Source organism: Bactrocera neohumeralis, chromosome 3 (assembly GCF_024586455.1).
Source record: "Bactrocera neohumeralis isolate Rockhampton chromosome 3, APGP_CSIRO_Bneo_wtdbg2-racon-allhic-juicebox.fasta_v2, whole genome shotgun sequence".
NCBI lineage: Eukaryota > Metazoa > Arthropoda > Insecta > Diptera > Tephritidae > Bactrocera > Bactrocera neohumeralis.
This window is the reverse complement of record NC_065920.1, coordinates 6,218,199-6,239,379: the sequence shown is the minus strand read 5'-3', so window position 1 is coordinate 6,239,379 and position 21,181 is coordinate 6,218,199. Positions and strand designations below refer to the sequence as shown.

At 39.4% G+C, this 21,181-nt stretch overlaps 1 protein-coding gene and 1 long non-coding RNA gene across 2 annotated transcripts in view; both read left to right on the top strand.

Annotated features, from left to right (window-relative positions):
• The first annotated feature begins 2,900 nt into the window (after positions 1-2,900).
• On the top strand, positions 2,901-11,463 carry LOC126751959 (tubulin monoglutamylase TTLL4). The gene is made up of 11 exons (XM_050462437.1): positions 2,901-3,033; positions 4,796-5,407; positions 6,139-6,691; positions 6,762-7,139; positions 7,205-7,391; positions 7,577-7,747; positions 8,585-8,709; positions 8,785-9,224; positions 9,291-9,734; positions 10,596-10,848; positions 10,913-11,463. Exons 2-10 carry the CDS (start codon positions 4,817-4,819, stop codon positions 10,752-10,754), a joined length of 3,048 nt encoding a protein of 1,015 aa, XP_050318394.1. The 5' UTR covers positions 2,901-3,033; positions 4,796-4,816; the 3' UTR covers positions 10,755-10,848; positions 10,913-11,463.
• Positions 11,464-11,524: 61 nt separating this feature from the next.
• Positions 11,525-21,181, top strand: part of LOC126751962 (uncharacterized) — a 75,119-nt gene continuing 65,462 nt past the window's right edge. The window contains exon 1 of the long non-coding RNA XR_007665950.1: positions 11,525-12,042. This is a non-coding gene — a long non-coding RNA (uncharacterized LOC126751962). The remainder of the gene's footprint in view (positions 12,043-21,181) is intronic.

The window sequence follows — 21,181 nt, the reverse complement described above, 5'->3', positions numbered from 1 at the left end:
CTTAGGTCGCGGTCTCATTCTCATTTACTTATCTGATCTAATCTAAGCCTAAGCCTCCTCCAAGTAGTGAAATTAGAAGAGTTTTGTAAAGGATCAAGGCTGGACTCTGAAATTCCTGAAAATTCCATTTAATTCTCTATATAGAGATCAGTTGTCGAGCCCATTCTTGGCAGAGCCGCTGAAAAAAAGACGCAAGAAACCGTTTCATGGATGAAGTTGATCCAGGCTATATATTTTATGGTCTTAATATTCCATAAACAATCCTAAAATCCTAATGCCTGGCATTGGCCTATCAAAGCTTTATAAAAATCACCAGAACCGTTACAGTTTTTTGATACTGGAAACGACGATGCTTTTGGGATTAAAGATAATTCTTAGCGAACCAAAACTTTATAATATTTAGAGATATTTCCGAAGGACTTCATCCCATAAGTTCGAACACAGAGTTATTATGAGATTAACGCGAAATATTCAGTACATTTGAGTAAAATTTTATAGAGCACACTTTGTGGAACATTTCAAATACTTTAGAGCTCATCTCCTCTCAACAGAAGCCGCTCGAAGTTGGCTTAAACGTGTAAGAAAAGATCAAAACGCTCCATCCAGGTAAAACTCTTCGAACACAATCAAACTTCAATCTCTCAATTACGACCAGCTGTCAGCTTCTAATGCCAAATGCCTACCTGTACCGCTGCGCCGCCTTTGGACCTCCTCGAGCGCGTGTAGCGAATCGTTGCGATAAGTAATGGACAACCTTTCTCCACCATTTCTCATGCCATGGCAATAAAATGTGAGGTGTATGTCGGTGTTTGCGATAATTTTGTCATGATGAAGTCATTACAATGTCATGCAACATGGCAATATCCAGAAGCCAACAACAAAAATAGACATTTCTCCACACATACGCATACACACGCGCTTGCTACGCTGCTGTGCTCGCCACTGATTTATGTGGCAGGCAGCATGGCCGTTTAATAGGCCATAAATACACGCAATAGTCGGCAAAAGAAGTAGCTGCGGTGGCGGTGCTGTTATTGTTGTTGTGGCTGTTGCTGTCGGTGCGCCAAGTGTGCGACATGACTTTGAGTGGCTTCCGCGCGGCCACCTTTGCTTTTGATGAGATACCAATCAAATGGTGCGAACGCATGTCCGCAGCTGAAGACCTACCCGCAAGCAACTAAATTTATATGACCGTATATATACATATACATACATATCGGTATCTCCGCCGACATGTAGGTCATGTGGCAGTAGCCGGTGATTGGTTGATTGGCTACTTGCTTGCGCAACGCTTTGATGCAGGCGCTAAGCCGACACTGCCAACACGGCGATGGCCGTCGTTGGCGTCTGCGCGGATCCTTGTGCGGGCCTCTGGCCGCTTTTCGGTTTTTTGTCGGCACTGCTGGTCGAATGGCTTAATTGATGAGTTTATTTTGAAAATATGGGCGGACAAGTTAACGATTTGGGATTCTGGTTGAAACGGTGCCGTCAGATGTTTGTTTATTTTATTACCAGAAGAGTATCCTCCAGGTAAATATTTGATTTGATTGTTATGAGGGAAAGTGTAATCGGGGAATCTCACAGCATTCGGTTGTGTCTAATAAATTATTGTATTAAAATGGACCACCAGCAGCACCAATGCCACCAATTGGGTAACCATAAATATATTTTAAATTGGTTGCGCTTGGTGAAGATGTTGGCTATCGGTGAGGAATCGTCGGCTTCAGCAAACAAATCAGACTGTGAGTGGCTTTCATACAGAGCTTGATGCCAAAAAAGCTTTCTAAGCGCGTTAGCGTTGTTGTTTTGTTGGGTTGAAATGCCGAAGCAATAGTTATGCGGTTATAAAGCATTTAGAGAAGAAATGAGTAGTTCACGATCATTTGTCTTTTCGGTATAGAGACTTGTTAACTTAAGGATAATCACAGGGGGATATGTGAACCAAGTAGTTGGATGTAGGGCTATAAATAAGCTTAATTGTACACATATAGTATGTCTTGAGGTTTAAGGCTAAAGGGTGCGCAAAGTCTTCAAAGCTTTCATTTGCAAAAGCTTTAATTTTCAAAAGCTCGTTGGAGGAGCCAAAAATAGCTTCCACGAAAGAGTTTAGGAGCGACTACAAGCTTAAAAATCGGACTATAAGGGTTCGCAAAGTTTTTAAAGCTTTAACTTCCAAAAGCTCGTTGGAGGAGCCAAGGCTACAATCTTAAAAATCGGACTATAAGGTTTCGGAATGTCTTGAATATAATCTATGACCAGAGACTTACAAATATTATAGATGGCAAGACTTTTCTGGTCTGAAGTCGGACTTTCTCGTCTAGCTTTTTTGTAAACTCTTTCGTAAGAATAATGTTAATGCTTTCTACAAGAAAAGAAATTTAGATTAGTCCATCAATTTTGAATTTTGCTTGGACACCATTCTCCATATGTACATATGTATGTTGTAGGGCACACAAACTTAGACAGAAACCAATTATTTTATATCAAACCTTAAAAAAAAGGTTGTTGTATTAGCTTTGCCATAATCTACGCTCTATTACAATTCCAATTGTATTACCAGAGAACGTATATCAGCGAACGTATTTACATATACGTTCTCTGGTTCTCTACTATTACCGACACAGGGTGGCCTAAATAAAAGGCTAAATAGAAGTGCACAACTGAAGTATTTTTTAACAATCATTAAATGTTTGCGCAATATGTCAGTCAGAAAATATTATTTCAAATAATTTCACAACATTTCTTGAAAATTGCGTAAATGCTCTTACTTACAATTCAAATTTTTATATTAATTTCTATTAAAACCAAAAATAACTTCTGGCAACGCGTGGTGTAAATTTCCAGCGCAATCCCGCCAACAATTCGCTGCTGGCAACGCCAAACACACATTCGTCTGTCTCTTCGACAAAGTAAGCAAGAAAAATTCTGTTAGATTATTTCAATTAATTTTCAATATTCAATGTCGCTATTCGAAATTTAGTACAGAATAAATAAACAAACTAAATTAACTGTGTGTGATTCATAAGTGTGAAGGTGAGTGTATACATCCAAAGGAAATTAGCAACAAAAGTGCCAGTGTCAAATTGGAAGGGGGCAACAAAAAAAAAAACGAAAAAAAAATCAAGCGTGGCTGCAGGAGCGCCAGCATTACCGGCAAAAATCCACCGAGTCACGTCTCTACGCACCGCATTTGCCAACAAACAAAAATGCTCTCAGCAAACTGTTTTGTCGTAATAAACAAAAAATAGAAAATTTTATTACTAATACGAAAATAAAAGTGTCGCTGCCAGCACTTAAATAAGTTGATTATTCATATGTGAGCATATATTTTCTACGAAATGGATACTCTAGCCAAGAATTGGAATTTACCAGATGACAACAACAACTACAATTTGCACAAAGTATGCATATTGTATTATATTATTTGTTCAAGTGTGTGGGGAAAGCAGTGAGAAATGAAAAAAAGAAAATAGCGGCAACGCATGACAATTCTGCCCAGCAAAATTTGCGCGAATTTGTTTGTTTCTGTTGTATTTGTAATATAACCTCGTTGCAACATGTTCGATTGTATTAGCCAACAGTGGTGAACGGATGCGGATTTGTGCGCCCTTTTCCGTTGTCATCTACACACACACACACACAAGCAATCATACAAATTTCTTTACAAAACAGTTGTAAATGGAGTTTCGAGTAAAAAGTCAAAATTTATAAAACATTTAAAATTTTGTGATTTTTTAAATATAATTTGACTGTGCACAATATTTTTTCATTAACATAATTAAAAGCACATGCATTAATAATAGTGAAAAAAGCATAAACAAGATTTTATTATAGCACAATTAAAATTGCAACACCACGAAAATAGAATTGTAAGTCATCACACTTGTAAACCTGTAAATATGTGTATTAATATTGCACGTGCCCCAGCTGTATTCTGCGACATTGAACTTCATTGCCATCAAAAAGCGTTGCTGTGTCAGCTCTTAATTGCATGCCGCTTGCTCAACTGTGCCAGACATTGGCGTCTTCGTCTACCTGTTGTAGGCGGGAATCCCTGTTTTTCATCCGTATATTGGGATAATTTTAAGACATTGGCATCAGACTTGCTGCTTGCTTAACATTACGTCCGTCCCGTCACGATGTACAGCCCGCTCGCATAGCCATGCACACACCGACGCACACACTTGGTACATTATTGCGACAATTCATCAAGCGTTCAATTTTTACTTTGCGCCTGATCGGTTCGTCTCATCCGAGACATTCAGAGTATACAATTGATTTGCTTCGATTGCTCAATCGAAAGGCGAATACTTGTGCTCGTGCCATATTGTTTTTATTTTGGGCTTGTTGCTGGTATTGTTAGTATTATTAACTAAGAGGTCTGTGTGGCATGCTACCACGAAAATAGCTTCAGTTATTTTTGTGTGCTCCGCCGCCATACACAAAATCATCGCCACGAGTATAGACGGGGACAGCTTCCATTGCACATCGCGCGCTGAAAGATTACTCAACGCTGTGTGTTGGATTTATCAATTAATTTTCGACTTTCGACGTCGGACAATGAGTGAGAACGTGGGCGCAGTTGCAGTTAGTGAGGAGCGCGGCAGCGGCGGCGCGACATTGCAACAAGTTGTTACTTTTGAATTACCTTCACTTTATTTGTCTGTCATTTTCGTTTTTTTTTTGGTTCATTTTTTTAAGCTTATCTTTTTCGGCGCTACTGCATATTGTTTGCTTTACATTAGCTGTTTAACATAATTAATTTCTCTCTTCTTTATGTGCTGTTTTGTTGCAGAAATCAAAATTCAAAGTGAAAATGGCACCAATTAGTGAAAAAAGGCCACAGCCTCCAAATACGAATCAAATCAAAGAGAACGGTCACACAAGTCATGGCCATGGTCATACGCATCTTCACACTCATACAAAGGAGAATGCCAGCAGTAATGCATCTGGTGGTAAGAGTGCCGGTGTGAAAACGAAAGGTTTGGAAATACTCGATTTCCATGAATCATGGCTGGAAGAAGTCGAACTGTACAAGGATAAATTGTATGTGCAAAAGAATCTTTTGCTATCATCACACAATCACGCTCATACTCCACATGGTTGTAAAATCGATGCACCCAATCATTATATCAGTATGAATAATAAGTATATGATTAATGTACCACCGGGACACAATGAACATCATAACAATAACAACATCAACAATAATAGCAACAATATTCTAAATGGTACGAATGTGAAACGTCAAAGAGGTGGTGGCACACCGTTGACTGGGCCAGCTATAGATCCGTCAATAATTAGTAATGCCTCGCTGAATAAGTCAAATAGGATTAGCATTCGTAGTAATACTGCAGCACCATTAACGTCCTTTTCAGACGTCACCACGCCGATGACCGGCGTACAGGTATGTAGAGCTGTGAAATAATTTATACGAAAAAAGTATTTCAAAAGTTTAGTGTTTTTGTATTTCCGAGTAGTTACTGAATCGATTTGAAAGCGGGATTGAATATTTAGCGAAAAAGTGTTTGTGTGTGTTGAATTGCCTTTTACGCGTCTAACGTCCATCGTCCACACCATAAATCCGCTCAGCCTGAAGATGGCTGCCTTTCGTGGTTACAGAAAACGGGAAAGAGATTTCTACCCCAGATCGCCAAAAATAACTTTAACTTTTGTAACACTCAAAAGGAAACGTTGAAATTATCGCTTCGAAACTATCGTCAAATCACAAACATCTCTCCGGTTGAAGCATTATATTTTTGAACTTTAGCTATTCAAATCGATTCAGTGCTCTCGTTATATTGTTATTAGTTGGTATTTCACTATAAAATTTGTTGTATAATTTTGTTTAACCCTTGTTTTAGTAATTTGGAAGTAATTGTCACACTTACATTGTATATGTAACTAACCTAACCTAACTTTTGTGTACCGATTTTGTTTCTGTTCCTTCCTTCCATAACCAATGGCACACACACCTACACACCACACGATAACTAATGCAAAAACCGTTATACAACGCTCCTGCGTATCCCGTACGTGAATTGATGCTGTTGCTGTGTTGTTTATGTTCCGTGTTGCGCTGTTTATTTGTTATATTCTCATTGTGCATGCGCCCTAACGCTATAGTTGCTTTTAAAGCGACCCCGCGATGAGCCGGTCGGTGCGTCCAAATCAATTGCGCATAACTCCAAACGCCATTCCCATCCTCACCCGCATACACCGACAAATGGCAGTCCACGGCGTTCGGTATCACCACCCAAACGTGCCGCCGGCGGCGGTGGTGGCGTTGGCGCCAGTGCTGGAGGTGGCCTAGGTGTTAATGCCACCAATGCTGCTGCCATCAATGGTGGCACCTCTGCCCTAAGCACTGCCGATAAGTCATACATTGCTGCACCAACCCAGAAAGCATTAAACAAAATCATTGTGAATCAATTCCACGCTAGTAGTTTGCTTAATCATAATGATAAGAAATCGGAACTGCTTACGCAAAATGGCCTTAATAAGACGGCAGCAACCGCTTATGAGACTAGCGTTTATGCCGCACAATATATGCCACACGATAATCGCAACACCTATCATAATCGCCATCCAATTGCCGATAATTCAACTTATGTGGGCGTTTCTTTAGCTAAAGGCGGTGACGGTGATCGCAGCAAGCATGGCAACACACCCGAGGATGATCCCTGTGCTGGTGAGTTGTGCACAACCCAAACCATAAATAATCAATTTTATTTACAAAGATATTTCTCCTTTATTTAAAGCAATCGACGATGTAAACGATTATACCGATAGTGACTCGGACGAAGAATATACCGGTCATCCATTCTACCTCGTTAGTGATTTAAATGAAATACACCAAAGTAGAAATATACGCTATCTACCACCCGAACAAGTGAGCAACGACGTAACGGAAGATAGCGAAGCCGATACCGAAGTAAGCGAATACTTCAAACCGGAATGTATATTGTCGCCAAGTATTTTTCCAAATGTGCCACCCTATTTGAATTTCTCATCGCACGCCGAAAAGGGTCCAGCTGTGCCGCCAACACTGCATCGTGTGCTCAAGTGGAAACTTAGTCCCGTAATGCCGAAAATAGTAAAACGTGTGGTGCTCAACTCAGGTTTTCGCATTATTAAAAGTGCGTATCAAGGCAACTCTGTTTATAATTTTTTTAATAATATTTTTGTGTACTCTGTTTCTTAGACACCACCGACTGGATGGCCGTTTGGGAGAAACACATGAAAAGTCCAGGCTTCCGCACAATACGCTCACACCAAAAGTACAATCATATGCCGGGTTCGTTTCGAATCGGCCGCAAGGATAGCATGTGGCGGAGTATACATAATAATATGAAGAAGTTTGGCAAAAAGGAATTTGGTTTTATGCAAAAGTGAGTAAACGAGAATGTTGAGCAACATAACCTCAATTGTTGATATTGCTGAGTAGAATTTTTAATTCTATAAATATTAACTCTTTAAAGTGCATAGTGTAAAAAAACATTATTTTGAGGTTAGCCGTTTTCCAAAATTCCTTCCAAACGCGTAGATTGAGTCATAATAAAATATTTCTCCGCAGATCTTATGTAATGCCTGATGATTTGGAAAATCTTCGACAAGTCTGGCCCAAGAATGCTTCGAGGCTGACAAAATGGATTGTAAAACCACCAGCAAGTGCACGCGGCACCGGTATACGCATTGTAAATAAATGGAGTCAGTTCCCAAAAGATCGTCCGTTGGTAGTGCAAAAGTGAGTGTGTGTATATGCAATTTTATTATTATTATTATTCCCTCGCGGATACGGAGAAAGCCCTACAATGAGACTTCTATTTATTTCGAATCACTTACATCATACCTCCACCCATTACCGACGATGAGCTCCAGTTGTCACGAGAATCTAGAGTGACCTTTGCGCAACTTCGTTCTTGATACTGTAGAATGTTAAACTCGTACTTATGACGAAACGACCCTGACTAAATGTATGTCCAGCATGCAACGAGTACTCGCTTGACTCTTGCCACCACTTTCAATGTACCCACTCATCTTACAACTAATACCCTTCTCTAAACCCATCGGAACAGCACGTTACTTGACTTCATTAGCGGAGTCTTAAGTTTGGTTTTTGTTGCTGTTGTAGCGCCAGAAAACATTCCTGAAGAAATTTCGAGGAATAGTGTTAAATTAATAGGACTTGGCCGGGTTCGTTTCGGTTACTTAAATCCGACTGTCGTGGAAACGGCTTAAGTCTTGGTTGTTGTTGTTGTAGCGGCAGATTTCTGCTGAGTTGACAGTCCGTGGCCGGATAAAATCCGGTCCGTTCCGGTTAAGTATGTAGACCCGGCTGTCGTAGGAAATGTTTAAGTCTTGGTCGTTGCTGTTGTAGACACATAAGGCAAACTCCAAATAGTTCTGAAGAATTCTGCTGAGATTACAATCCTTTATTGGATAAAATACTCAATCTAGAACTGATTGTCGTGGGTATAGGCATAACCTAGTTGTCGAGCTGAAGTCACGACGGCGATTCCGCTTGAACCTCGCCTTCATTACTTGCTTTATATATTTACATATCTTTTTTCTCTTTATGCAGATATATCGAGCGTCCACTGCTTATCAACGATAGCAAATTTGATATGCGTATTTATGTGGTGCTTACATCGATAAATCCCTTGCGAATATATATGTACAAAGATGGCTTAGCGCGTTTCGCATCGGGTGAGTACCTTTCTCTTGCCAAACATACCTACAAGTCCACAATTATAACTCTTCCCCCCATTCTATCTCCCGCAGTTAAGTACAGCTCGGAGCTGACTAGTCTCGACGATCGTTGCATGCATCTCACCAATTATAGCATCAATAAATTCTCACAAAACTATTCGAAAAACGAAGATTTCAATGCGTGTCAGGGTCACAAATGGACACTACAATCGCTGTGGTCATGTCTGGAGACACGTGGCGTGAATACGAAACGCCTCTGGGCGACATTACGCAATTTAGTGATTAAAGCCATTGTTAGCGGTGAATCGGGCCTGAATCGCATGTATCGTCAGAATGTCAATTTTCGTTATAATTGTTTTGAACTCTTCGGTTTCGATGTTTTGCTGGATGAGAATCTTGTACCATGGTTGTTGGAAATCAATATCTCACCGTCTTTGCACTCCGAACTGCCACTGGATTTGCATGTGAAGGGTCCACTTATACAAGCTGTGTTGAATACAGCGCTCTATCAGGTGCGTACACCAAATTTTATCTCTACTTGCATACCTTACCTCGAATTCTATACTTAAATTGCGCAGGTGCCGCCAAAACTTAATGAAAAGCAACAAAAAGACATACAACAAGAGCTGAATCTGACGGGTCCACTGTGTCACGATAAGCGCATCTTCACCACCTGCCTCACTGCCGAAGAGGTGCGCAAACACAATCAATTTACGAATCGTTCGATTGAATTTCGCGAAGAATATCTCGAACCCATACTCGCCAATCTACTGCCAGACGATGTACGCTGCCTAATTATCGCCGAGGATGAGAATGCGCGCTGTGCGCCACTCGAACGCATCTTCCCAACCGCCGACACACATACCTACCTAAAATTTATCGACAATCCACGTTACTATAATCGCCTGCTGGACGCTTGGGAAACACGTTATGCTGATTACCGTGCGGAGGGCATTGAATTGCTGAAACGTTATTGCAGCGAGGGCTATCATTTGAATGTATCCGATGCGGCTTTGGAAAAGGTGAGTAACGGTATTTTAGCATGATATTTATTGAATTTCTCTGCTTTCACTCAACATCGGTGCCCAACTATTTTTTTAAATGCCTAGTAGTATGAAAATCTCACCTCTGGTGTGGTGAATTTGTATATTTGAAGCCACCAAAGAGATTACAAGGGTCTCAATATTTTTTAATAGAAAGTCTAAGGGTATCGTTTTTTGCCAACATGACGAAGGAGAGTGGATAGACCCACTCGGGGTAAGCGGGTTACAGGAAGAGGTCGTCTATCACTACCAAAGAGGAAACCCTTTTCTGTATCTATAGTCTGGTTCGGTCTCCTAAGAACTCGCTCCTGGCAACCCTATTCCCAATGAAGTCAATATTCCAAAAACTCTGGAGGAAGAGCAGGAGTCGTGCCTCGAAATCCGAGTAATCCTACTATCCAGTTTTAGATGTCTCTTAAATAGGGTCGGAAACCCTGTTCCGCTTAAGTGTCTATATTTAAAATCCTTAACCACCTAATTGATTTCACTTCCAATATTCTGTTTCTGAATCGACAAGTACCTTCAAGATCGAAATCAAAAACCAAAAACAGTACATAAAGACCTAGAGTCGTGTCTCGAAACCCGATAATAGCTTTTATGAAGTTGTAGACTGATAAACTCCGCTCTATACAAATTTTATGCCGGCATATTTACGGATAGTAACGGACCCCCTTGGTCGAAAGTCCTCCTGGTAGCAAGTTCCTTCGAAGTTTCTTACTTAACACCTCTTTGTTCCGCGATTTATAGTCGCTTTCTGTTCCACCTTTAGATGACTCTCAAGCAGTGTCTGAAAACCCGTTAGAACAACAATAAAAACAACATGTCATTCTTATTCCGCAGGAACCTGATGTGGCATTAACCGAAATCGATATGTTGCATCAAAAGAAAAGCGAAATTACACTTGTACCCGATAACAACACAACCGGCGACAGCGCATTGGCCTCCAAAGCGGGTTCTCCCGAATCAACGGCGGACACATCCGTGCGCTCGCAACACTAGAAACGCTTGCTGCAGCTCATGCTATGTGTGTGGCATGTTCTATTGACATTCGCCAAATAAATGTACAACCGCTGAGTGGAATTTACGCACAGAGGTACACATACATACAAATATACATGTCTACATTCAAAAATAACGGAAATAAATATTTTTTCCAGCTACTGTGAGAGTAAGGAACTAAGACTGAACTTAGCTATCCAACAACAAATACCTAATTGAAAAGTAATACAACAAAAAACTGCAAGAGAAAAACAACAACAACACTAATTATTGTATAATTTAAACGCAAATGATTATCAAGTCAAAACAAATTGAAGTCATTGAAATTTAGAAAATTTTTTTGGAGTCTGTATATCATAGGGAGCAGCGCGCTTTATATTAAGTACTACTACTACAACAAGAACAACAACAACATACCTTTAGCCACACTTACGTACAGTGTTAAATTTTGTGCAAAACACACACACTGAAACCAACAACAACAACAACTAGTAACTAATGCGAATATAATAATGCTAATATTAATTATGAATATATGAAATTGTATTTTGCTAAGGATATTTAAAAAAAGTGTAAATCAAAACCAAAACAAAACGAAAGACTCAAACAAGAGAAGAAGGTAAGCACAAATTTATACATAGATCAGTGTATGTATGTATGTATGTAAATGCGCGATAAATAACTACTATAAATAATGATTTTGATTTTATTTGTTTCATTTTTTATTTTTCAAATGAAAAAAATATAAAAATAGAAATAATAGAAAAAAAAATTAAAAAATACAAAAAAAAAAAAGAAAAAAAGATCACAAAAAAAACATAGCAAAATTAAATAAAGAAATATAAAAAAGTGTATAGGTGGCAACAGCGGCAAACAAAAAACCGTAATTTATGGCAGTAACGGTGTGGCACACTTCGGCAACGCCTAAAAAGCGCAGCTGTATGGTCAAAGTCATTCAGGCCTTTGTTACAACATTGAATCCAGACTTTACACCGCACAAAAATTTTCAAAACAGCGTTATTTGTCAGCCAATGATGCCAATATATCAAGCAGACATCAGCATGACACTTTTATATAACCATTTGTGATAAAAACATATTCACCTCTTGCTCATATTCACCATATGCAGTTGCTTTATATACAACAATCCACTTACAATAACTTTCATATCATTTACAACAACATATAAAATAACAAAGCAACAATCAACATTATATACCATCTCCATATGGGATACATTACATAATACCACCAAAATTTCAAACAAATCATGACAACATCTGCTCATGTAAGTGACAATTTTCAACACTCATATTTACAAAGGCTTAAATTTTTTGCCTTTTGTGCCAAGTATAATTAATATATTCATAATATAATTCTATGAAGTCAATATTACAAAAAATGATAATTTTTTCAAAATGTTTGAAAAAAATCGAAGAATCAAAAGGCAGTAATTTTAAGCCTTTTTATTGTAATGTAGTAGTTGTTTTATTTTGCTGAAATCACTATTTACATACAATATCAAACACTCATTTCGAAAATACACCAAACATTTTACCAAATAACCATTTATGAAATGGTTACCCCGCTAGTATTGAATAATGACAGGAGCCGAGAATACTTGTAGTCTTGTTTTGATTTATTGGTTGTTGTTGATATCGACTGTTAAAGCATAAAACACATTTGAATTTTTAATACATTGCTACCGACTATTCACATAGCATATACTCGTTTGTACTCACTGAGCACTCGTATGTACTCACTGAGCACTCGTATGTACTCACTGAGTACTCGTATGTCGTATGTACTCACTGAGCACTCGTATGTACTCACTGAGCACTCGTATGTACTCACTGAGCACTCGTATACTCACTGAGCACTCGTATGTACTCACTGAGCACTCGTATGTACTCACTGAGCACTCGTATGTACTCACTGAGCACTCGTATGTACTCACTGAGCACTCGTATGTACTCACTGAGCACTCGTATGTACTCACTGAGCACTCGTATGTACTCACTGAGCACTCGTATGTACTCACTGAGCACTCGTATGTACTCACTGAGCACTCGTATGTACTCACTGAGCACTCGTATGTACTCACTGAGCACTCGTATGTACTCACTGAGCACTCGAGTACTCACTGAGCACTCGTATGTACTCACTGAGCACTCGTATGTACTCACTGAGCACTCGTATGTACTCACTGAGCACTCGTATGTACTCACTGAGCACTCGTATGTACTCACTGAGCACTCGTATGTACTCACACTCGTATGTACTCACTGAGCACTCGTATGTACTCACTGAGCACTCGTATGTACTCACTGAGCACTCTTCGATGTTGTGGGAACTACTCTCTCTCTCTCTGCTTATAAGTACGCGTCGTTCTCTCGCACATTTTCCCTCTCTCTCTCTCTAAATGCGCATTTCTCTTTTTTGAGCTTACATATATTATAGTCCCCTATTTAAACTTAAAAATTGCACTGCTCCTTTCTACTATAAGTTTTCGAAAACTCGAAAATTGGTTTGAATCTAATGGCAGCTCTAATAACCTTTCATTTCTTCGAAGTTTCGCGCTAGATGGCGCTAAAATATGCATATGGTTTTTGTCTACACTAGATTTTAAAGTAATGGCCAAAGTTGTGACCACTTTCTACAAAACGGGATTAATTTTAAACACTTGCAGCAGATGAACACTGATTATTAGGCAACAATTTCTAAAGAATTGAATTTCATCTAAATACTCCAAATGGTTCATGGATTTTGTGAGTAACTTTTGAAGGAAGAGATATCGGGGTTCACTTTTGTCTGGCAAGAGGCGCTGTTACCATTGGTTAGGTCGTCCTTTGTATTGCCAATAAACTCCTAAAGCGTGGATAACCAGATCCTCATCGATTAAGCTTACCGCAGACAGAATATTTAGCCGCAACACATGTGTACGCATTGGACAGAGTCCAGTCAGAACTCTTATAATTAAGGTGAGATTGACTTTACCAAGAGTCGGTAGTTGGTATGACCTGTTACGGTTGACTCTGTGCGAGAAAGATCTTGCAATCGCATAAGTTCTGGTTGTTGATCAGAGACTGACGTCGCCTGAACACAATCAGACATCAAAGCACCGACTCAACTCAAAACCTTCCGACTGCTCCTTCAGCTACCATTCCTTCAGTCTCTCTTCCTTGACGCTAAGCTCACTATAATTCCTCATTTCCACTTCACGATTTGTGCTCATTTGCCTTCCGAAGAGCGAACAAACTTTGAATTATGAGAGCAAATGAAATGTGTAAGTGTTTTTATGCAACAAGTACTTGTTGCAACATTGTTAGCTCTGACCGCAGGCGCATTCCTTACGCATTCAAAAAATAGTTGTCGTTCGCAATTCTCGCCACATTTCTACAACAAAACAACATATTTACTGTTTATATGTATGTACATATGTATATATTTAAGTAAATATGTTTAGACCTACAATATACATATGTACCTGTACTTCTTTGCCGGCCAATATTTTATTATAATGACAGCGACAATCTCAGTAATGGCCGCAATGACGACGAACTGCTTTATTAGTCCGGCAGCGGCGCGCGATAAAACCACGCGCATGCGCAGTGCGCAGTGCGGTGGCAATAAAGACGCAGCTTCCGCCGCGCAGCCGCAAACAGTAGTCGGCGAGTTACCACTCAAAACGAGTGCAGATGAAACGAATAACCTAATAACAACAATAAAAACACTGCACGCTTATGCACTGCACGTTCGGCAATAAATAATATTTTTTTGAAATGTGAATTTATGAAAAGGTTAAAATATGCATATGAGTGTCGGTTTTTGGCCACTGGCTTAGGTAGAAATTGATTTCAGGAGGGGGTCATAAGCATATTTTTGCTTTAACGAGTTGCTCATATTAAATGGGAGTTTCTTACAAGTCAAAGTTATCGTTTTGGGTTTGAATATCACTTCTAGAACTACTTCGTTTGATTTCGTTTTGCGTTTACAATATATACCTGCTGGTTTTGGTTAACTTTATATAAAGCTAATAGGTTTGGCCTCCCCGAACTTTTCTCTCGACGACTTTTCTTTCTTAGCCTAGTCGTCGAAATTTTTGCCCCAAAGACCGTGCATTAGGATCGAGATGCCTGCCAACTTTTCAGCAAAAACTCAGTCGGACTACTCTCGCTGGCATTCTCTTTCTGCGTCCAGTTGTCGGAATTCTTCCCGTAAATACCGTGAATTAGGATCGAGAACACTTTAGTATGTAATCAGAAGTCTTACGTCAATACTAACTTAAGAAAGTTTCAGAAAGAATTTCAGTCTCTTTTCATTCTTCAGGACGATTTAATTGTCAAAATTACCCTCGGTAAGATATCTAAGACCATACGAGTAGAATCATTCCTACAATTGATCCATCGATTTGAAAAATACTCAATTCTTTTTCTAATAGTGTTCAGCCCTTGACACATATAGACAAACCTCCCATTGTATTTCTGACAAATTTCTGAGAAATTTTTCAATTAGACCTTGATTTCTATGATACACACCACAATTATAAATATTACTATATTAAATTGATTAAAAAGCTCTGATCTCTGACCAATCCTTCGATAGGATTTTGTAGATCAAATCATCGGAGGGAAGTAAAGCCCCAGTCTGATAGAACTTGGCTACTTAGTAACTACTCTTACGGCAGAAGTCGTTGCTTAAGACAATATAATGCGTGAATCTAATGCCTTGTAATTCACTTATAGACTTTGTTTCGAGAATTAGAAACCCACTAAGGGAAAGAGTGCTCTAAGCAGCCCACAACACTTATTTAATAACTCAACAACCTTTCGGTACTGAAATCTTCAGGGTTCATAAATATTCCATTCAGATCCGCTCGACGAAACGTCACTATATCAATTGACTGTAGCGGGGTTGAAGCCGTGTTAATGGTAGATGAGTGTCAACTTCAGTTAAAGTCGTTTGAGCGATATATATAACATAATCTGGGTCTAGGCGGATTTTATGCCATTTTTCAAGTGTCCTTGGTTTGGGATTCTTATTGAAAGACCTCAAGTTTTTTTAGGTTAGAAGTATTATGTATAGAAACCGTCCTTCTAAAGGCCTTTATTTCTCTTATGAGACCAGTTCTTCCTGGTTTTACTTCCATCGAGGATAAAATATCTAACCTGTCCCATAATTCATCTTCGGGTCTCTACAAAAAGTTGCAGTCAAGTTTCAGCGGTTAAGTTCCACGAGATTCCGATCACATTGTGGCAAATAGCTCTTAAAGTTGAGGTCACTGACTCCGAATTTCGGTAGTAAATTATAATAATATCGACTCGTTGTTGGATCCTATATCTTTCCATGATGAAATGGCAAACCTAACTGAAGAGAAATGTCAAAAGAGCAGGAAAAAATATGCCGTTGTTTGCCGTCCCTATCGGTCTACTTTTGTAGCGTCCGTATTGAAAACCCCATTACATAATTTAAAAAGTTGAAAGCAGGTCTCTGGCTCTGTCCGTAGATTAGCCGAGAGGCATCGAAGTCTTGTATAAATTCTAAAAGAATGTAGAATTTTGAATAATTACTCCGAGTTTTTAAATATCGTGGGTCGCTTGGTGGTTGAGCGCTCCAAAGCGACCCCTCCACAAAGACGTTTGTCCGCGTGCGTTCGCCTTTTCGTCGCTGTTGTTTTGGCAGTTGAATTTGTAGAATTTTTGATCGGCAACCGCTGATTTTTCAACTTCACCTTGTGCGCAGCGAAGTATTCCGCACTTGTCGGTGGAACTTTTTTGCGCCTCTTCTTCCCCAGCATAAATATATTTTATCGCATCGCAATGCGATTTCTGCTGCAGCTGAAATATGGTTTTGCTGCGCTCTCGCATTATTGTTTTTTGTTTGCTCTTCAAATTATTTTATTTCATTGCTTTTTTTATTGCTGCCGCGGACCCGTCGCCGGACCGCCGCTGATCGCATATGTCAACTGTCTTGCTAAACACATGTAGACATAAATGTCATATGTCTGCTGAAATGCTCCTCTTCAACTGCCGTTCTGCAGTCGCCAGCGCAAAGTGAGTGGCCCACAACACAAACTACAACAACCAGATTGCCAAAGTTGCTGCGTGCGTCTGCCCGCTTTGGCTTGACATTGATGTCCGGTCGGCTGGCCGGCGCATACCTGGTAGGCGCACTTTTCATCCTTTTTACCTTAATCGATTATCATTTTTAATAATCGATTTCATTTGGACACCATAAACATGCGGACGGACAGACGGACAGCAAGACACATATCTCAAGCCTGCGCAGACGTGATGCGCGCAAACAAGTCAGTCAGTCAGTCAGGCAGTTAACTCGGCGTCCACTTACATATGTAGGTATTTGTGGCAGTTGCAACATGTCCACTTACATATGTTGCAACAACACTACACAACTTGTTGTTGTTGTATTATTGTTGTTGCTGTCGGTCGCATTGTTCTCGTTGTCGTCCGCTTGTAGCAGCTTTTGCTTTACAAGACCTTGCCAATGCTGCCGTCTGGCCTGTGGCCGGCATGTAGTACGCAAGTTTAGTGACACCAGCTAGACATTTATGATTGTCATCATCTTCGGAAAGTTAACAGGCAGCCAAGCGACAGCACAAATGTGGTCTAGTTGAAAAGGGTAGATCACATTAATTAATTGGTTGATAGCTATGTATGAGTTTTTCTTCGCTTATTGTAATAAATAAAATATAAATGTTCACTCCATATATGGTTGGACAGCAGCAGCAAGCTGTGCTTTTTCAGTTGAAATATTTTTTTGTGCTGAAAAGCGCAAACTTTTAGGCGCCTTACACAATGACAGCCAGTGGGATGCCTCTTGTCATGCTGGTGGAGGTTCTATATAAAATAAGTATCGGAAGTTCTGTGATCTGACTTTGGAATCCAATTACTCTAGGACCAACGAATCTCAGAATACTGTCTGATTGAGCCCACGGATTAGACGGAACTCGCACGTTTCACTTGTCACCGCTCTTTTTGGTACTTCAGAGACATAAACGTGTTTACCTGTTTCTCTTTATGAGGGGGAGAGAAGAGAGCCGTTACGATTTATTCCAGTAAAATTGGACATGTTAGGTTAGATGGCTTATCCCTCAGGATCACACTGCTCATCACACATATCGTCGTCTTCCTCAGACTCCAACTCCCCCTTTTTAGCTTCTTCCTTCTTTTCGACAGCAACGCCAGCATCAGCAGCAACAAACTTGCTGGGGTCCTTCATGAATTTTGATCAAGTAGCAGCTTCTTAAGCGAAAGTCCTAAAGTTGAATATCAGCTATCGGCATAAGCGGTCAGAACCTGATCTGCTTCTGTGTTTTATTTCTATTTTCTCTATATCACCTGGATGTATAAATATATGTCTTCCGAGGTATTTTTGCTTTGATCTGGTAAAAGTGGAAAATTAGAGGAAGAAAGGTTGAGGTGATTCCATCTCCTCTTCTTGTTGTTGTTGTAGCAGCAGATTTCTGCCAAGTTTTTAGTCCTTGAACGGATAAAAAATCTGGGTCTGTTTCGGTTACGTAGACCCGACTGTCGTGGGAACGGTGTATCTCATCTCTGATCAACTGAGGTTTCAATCTTACTGCATGAATCCCGATCGGACAGTGTGCAGTTAGAATTCCTGCAAATTGAATGGTTAATCTTGCTGAGAGAGAAGAGCTTCTAGATCTTCTCCGATTTACTACGGAAGGAGCTTGCAACGGCTGCTAGTTGACCAACGCTTGCTGAGCTTGTCTGAGGCTTAACAGTCCAGTGGTAAATCAAAAGTAGCCAACGGAGCTCCTACCCCTTCCCATTCCGTAGTTATTGAGACTGAAGTACGTCCTAGCAAGCTCATCAGCCTTACAGTTTCCTGCAATATCGCTCTGTCCAGGCATCTAAATCAGTCTAATTGTAAAAAAGTTTAAGGCTAGAGACAAAGAGTCTAGTTATCCCTTCACTAGTTTAGAGCGTACAGTCAGCGTACTCAAGACTAAATCGCGGACCTACTACCGGAATGGTTATTCACCACTAGGAAGGTGGCTGCGCTAAGGAGCTATAGATCTACTGCTACCTTACATGTTTGCTAAACAATTTTGTGGTTGTTGTAGCGTCAATATTGATAAATACTATCGATTTGACAGTCTTTGGTTGGATATAAATCCGGTTGCGTCCGGGTCTCGTAGGCCCGACTGTCATGGGAAAGGTTCCTATGGATCCCTATCAAAGTTATTCCTCATTTGCTAGAAGTACTGGTTTCCTTTTTGAGATAATTTTTGATATGTGAACCCTCATTCGGTCTTTTATTCAGTGTCTTCCGCAGAAGTACCAAGCAAGGCTTAAAGCTTTCCGCGTAAAAGACTTTTGCAACTGTTTCCACAAGAAATCTTTTTGAGGTAGTTTGGGCAAAGTGATAGATCGCACTTTTTCCTTTGTTATCGGGGACATCGTTTACCTTTCTTGGAGAACGCTTTTTAACCTCATCTAACTTTTTGAAGCGAATATCCAGGTGGGGATGAAGGTCGGATACTCGGACGAAATGCCTGCGGAGAAGACAGGTTTAAAATACATAGTAAACCTTTGCCTCAGCTTTCTATTGTATTTGACCACAAATTTATACTTTCCCTATCCAGAAATGGCTTAAAGAAACTAAAAGGTAATTTTGATCTTTTTAATTCAAGACCTACTCAACCGGCTCGCTGTCATTTTCTCCCTACAAAACGCTACCAAATTAAATTGACCTCATGTCCAATCATAAACAAATTTATCAAGAGGAGAAAGCAAATTGTATATGGCTGATCTTTATTAGTTTATGTCAGCGGAATATTTTGCGTCTTATTTATTTAAAGATAAATCTCTTTATTACAGTTTTAATTTGTTGATTTATGTCTTCATCAACTTTCACCAAAATCAAATTCCCCACCCATTCACAAGAAAGGCGTACAGCCTTACAGCCCAGGCACAAAAAATGCCACCCAAAAGTATGATTAAAAACACAGGTAACACTGTGCAACAGCGTAGTGGAAATGATAGTTTCGGAATTGGCTTAGTGGTTTTCTAATAATGAAAACACTGAACTGCTATAAAGAACAAGTTATGAGAACTTTCGTGAATTTGTTTTGAGAGATCTAACAGTTACATATGTAGTCGTTCGTTACTTTACTTTGATGTGAGAGATCTAATGAATGATCCAACATAGGAACTCTATCCTGTCTGTGGTATGGAAAAAAGTGTATTTGTGAGTCTAATTTTATACAAGAAAAACTTCGAAGAAGAAGATAACGAATATTTTTTGAGTAAACATTTTTTTGTGTCTTCTTTTCTCTTTTTGTTTTATGATGAAACTGAATACTATATAAAAGTACCATAATTTTGATCTATGGACTACTATGACTAAGTAGTGTTTCGCATGAATTCACTTTTTTCATATTAGCACAAGTCAATTTGAACTCTGGACACACAAAAAAGTGGTCTCATCACCGGTAATAGCACCATCGTGGCATGAAATGTTAAGATAGGATCTTGAGTTGGCTGAGATTTTGGTTCCCAAACTTTATGGTATTATTTATGTTAAGTTAGGATCTTGAGTTGGTTGACACTCTGCTTCTCAAACTTTATGGTTTTATTTGAAGACGAAATCGTTTAAGCACATTTGGGTATCATACTTTTCTTCTCTTTAGTAATCGTAGTAATCTTTCGTAATCGTTAAATCCCATATAAAATATAGTAGTTTTCTATCTTGGCTTTGGAATTCCATACTAGACATGGGCGATTAAGCATCAGTGAATAAAATGTTGACCGATGAATTTATATGTTCGAAAGTAGATCCTATTGAGGAAATGATGCCTCAAAATGTAAGGGGAAACGTTGAAACTATTGATATTCGATTTATGAAGTTAGAAGAAGACTTTATTAATATAACCAAAACCAAACTAGTGACCCCTGGTAACGAAAAATACTCTCAAGACTTCTTACAGTGGTGCCATATTCGACTGACTTTTATACTCAGAACAGGGTATATTCAGTTTCCCAAGAAGTTTGTAATAACCGGAAGGAAATATCACGATCAGGATGACGAGCTGAGTCGATTTAACGATGTTCGTGTATTGGTCTGTATATACGTGGAATAGTGCTCAGATTTTGAGATATCGAACTGAAAATTTGCGCATATCGTTTTTTCACAGAGAAGCTGCTCCTTTGTCAGAATCGCCGATATCGGAGCACTATAACATATAGCAGCTATAGGCTATATAAACTGAACAATCAAAATCGAGTCCTTGTATAGAAAAATTTTTCTTTTGACGAGATATCATAATGAAATTCGACAGGAGTCATAGCCTAAAGAAATAGTGCAATCTCTGTGGAAATTGTTTAGATCGGACCTCTATAACATATAGCTGTCATACAAACTGAACGATCAAGTTCGAGTCC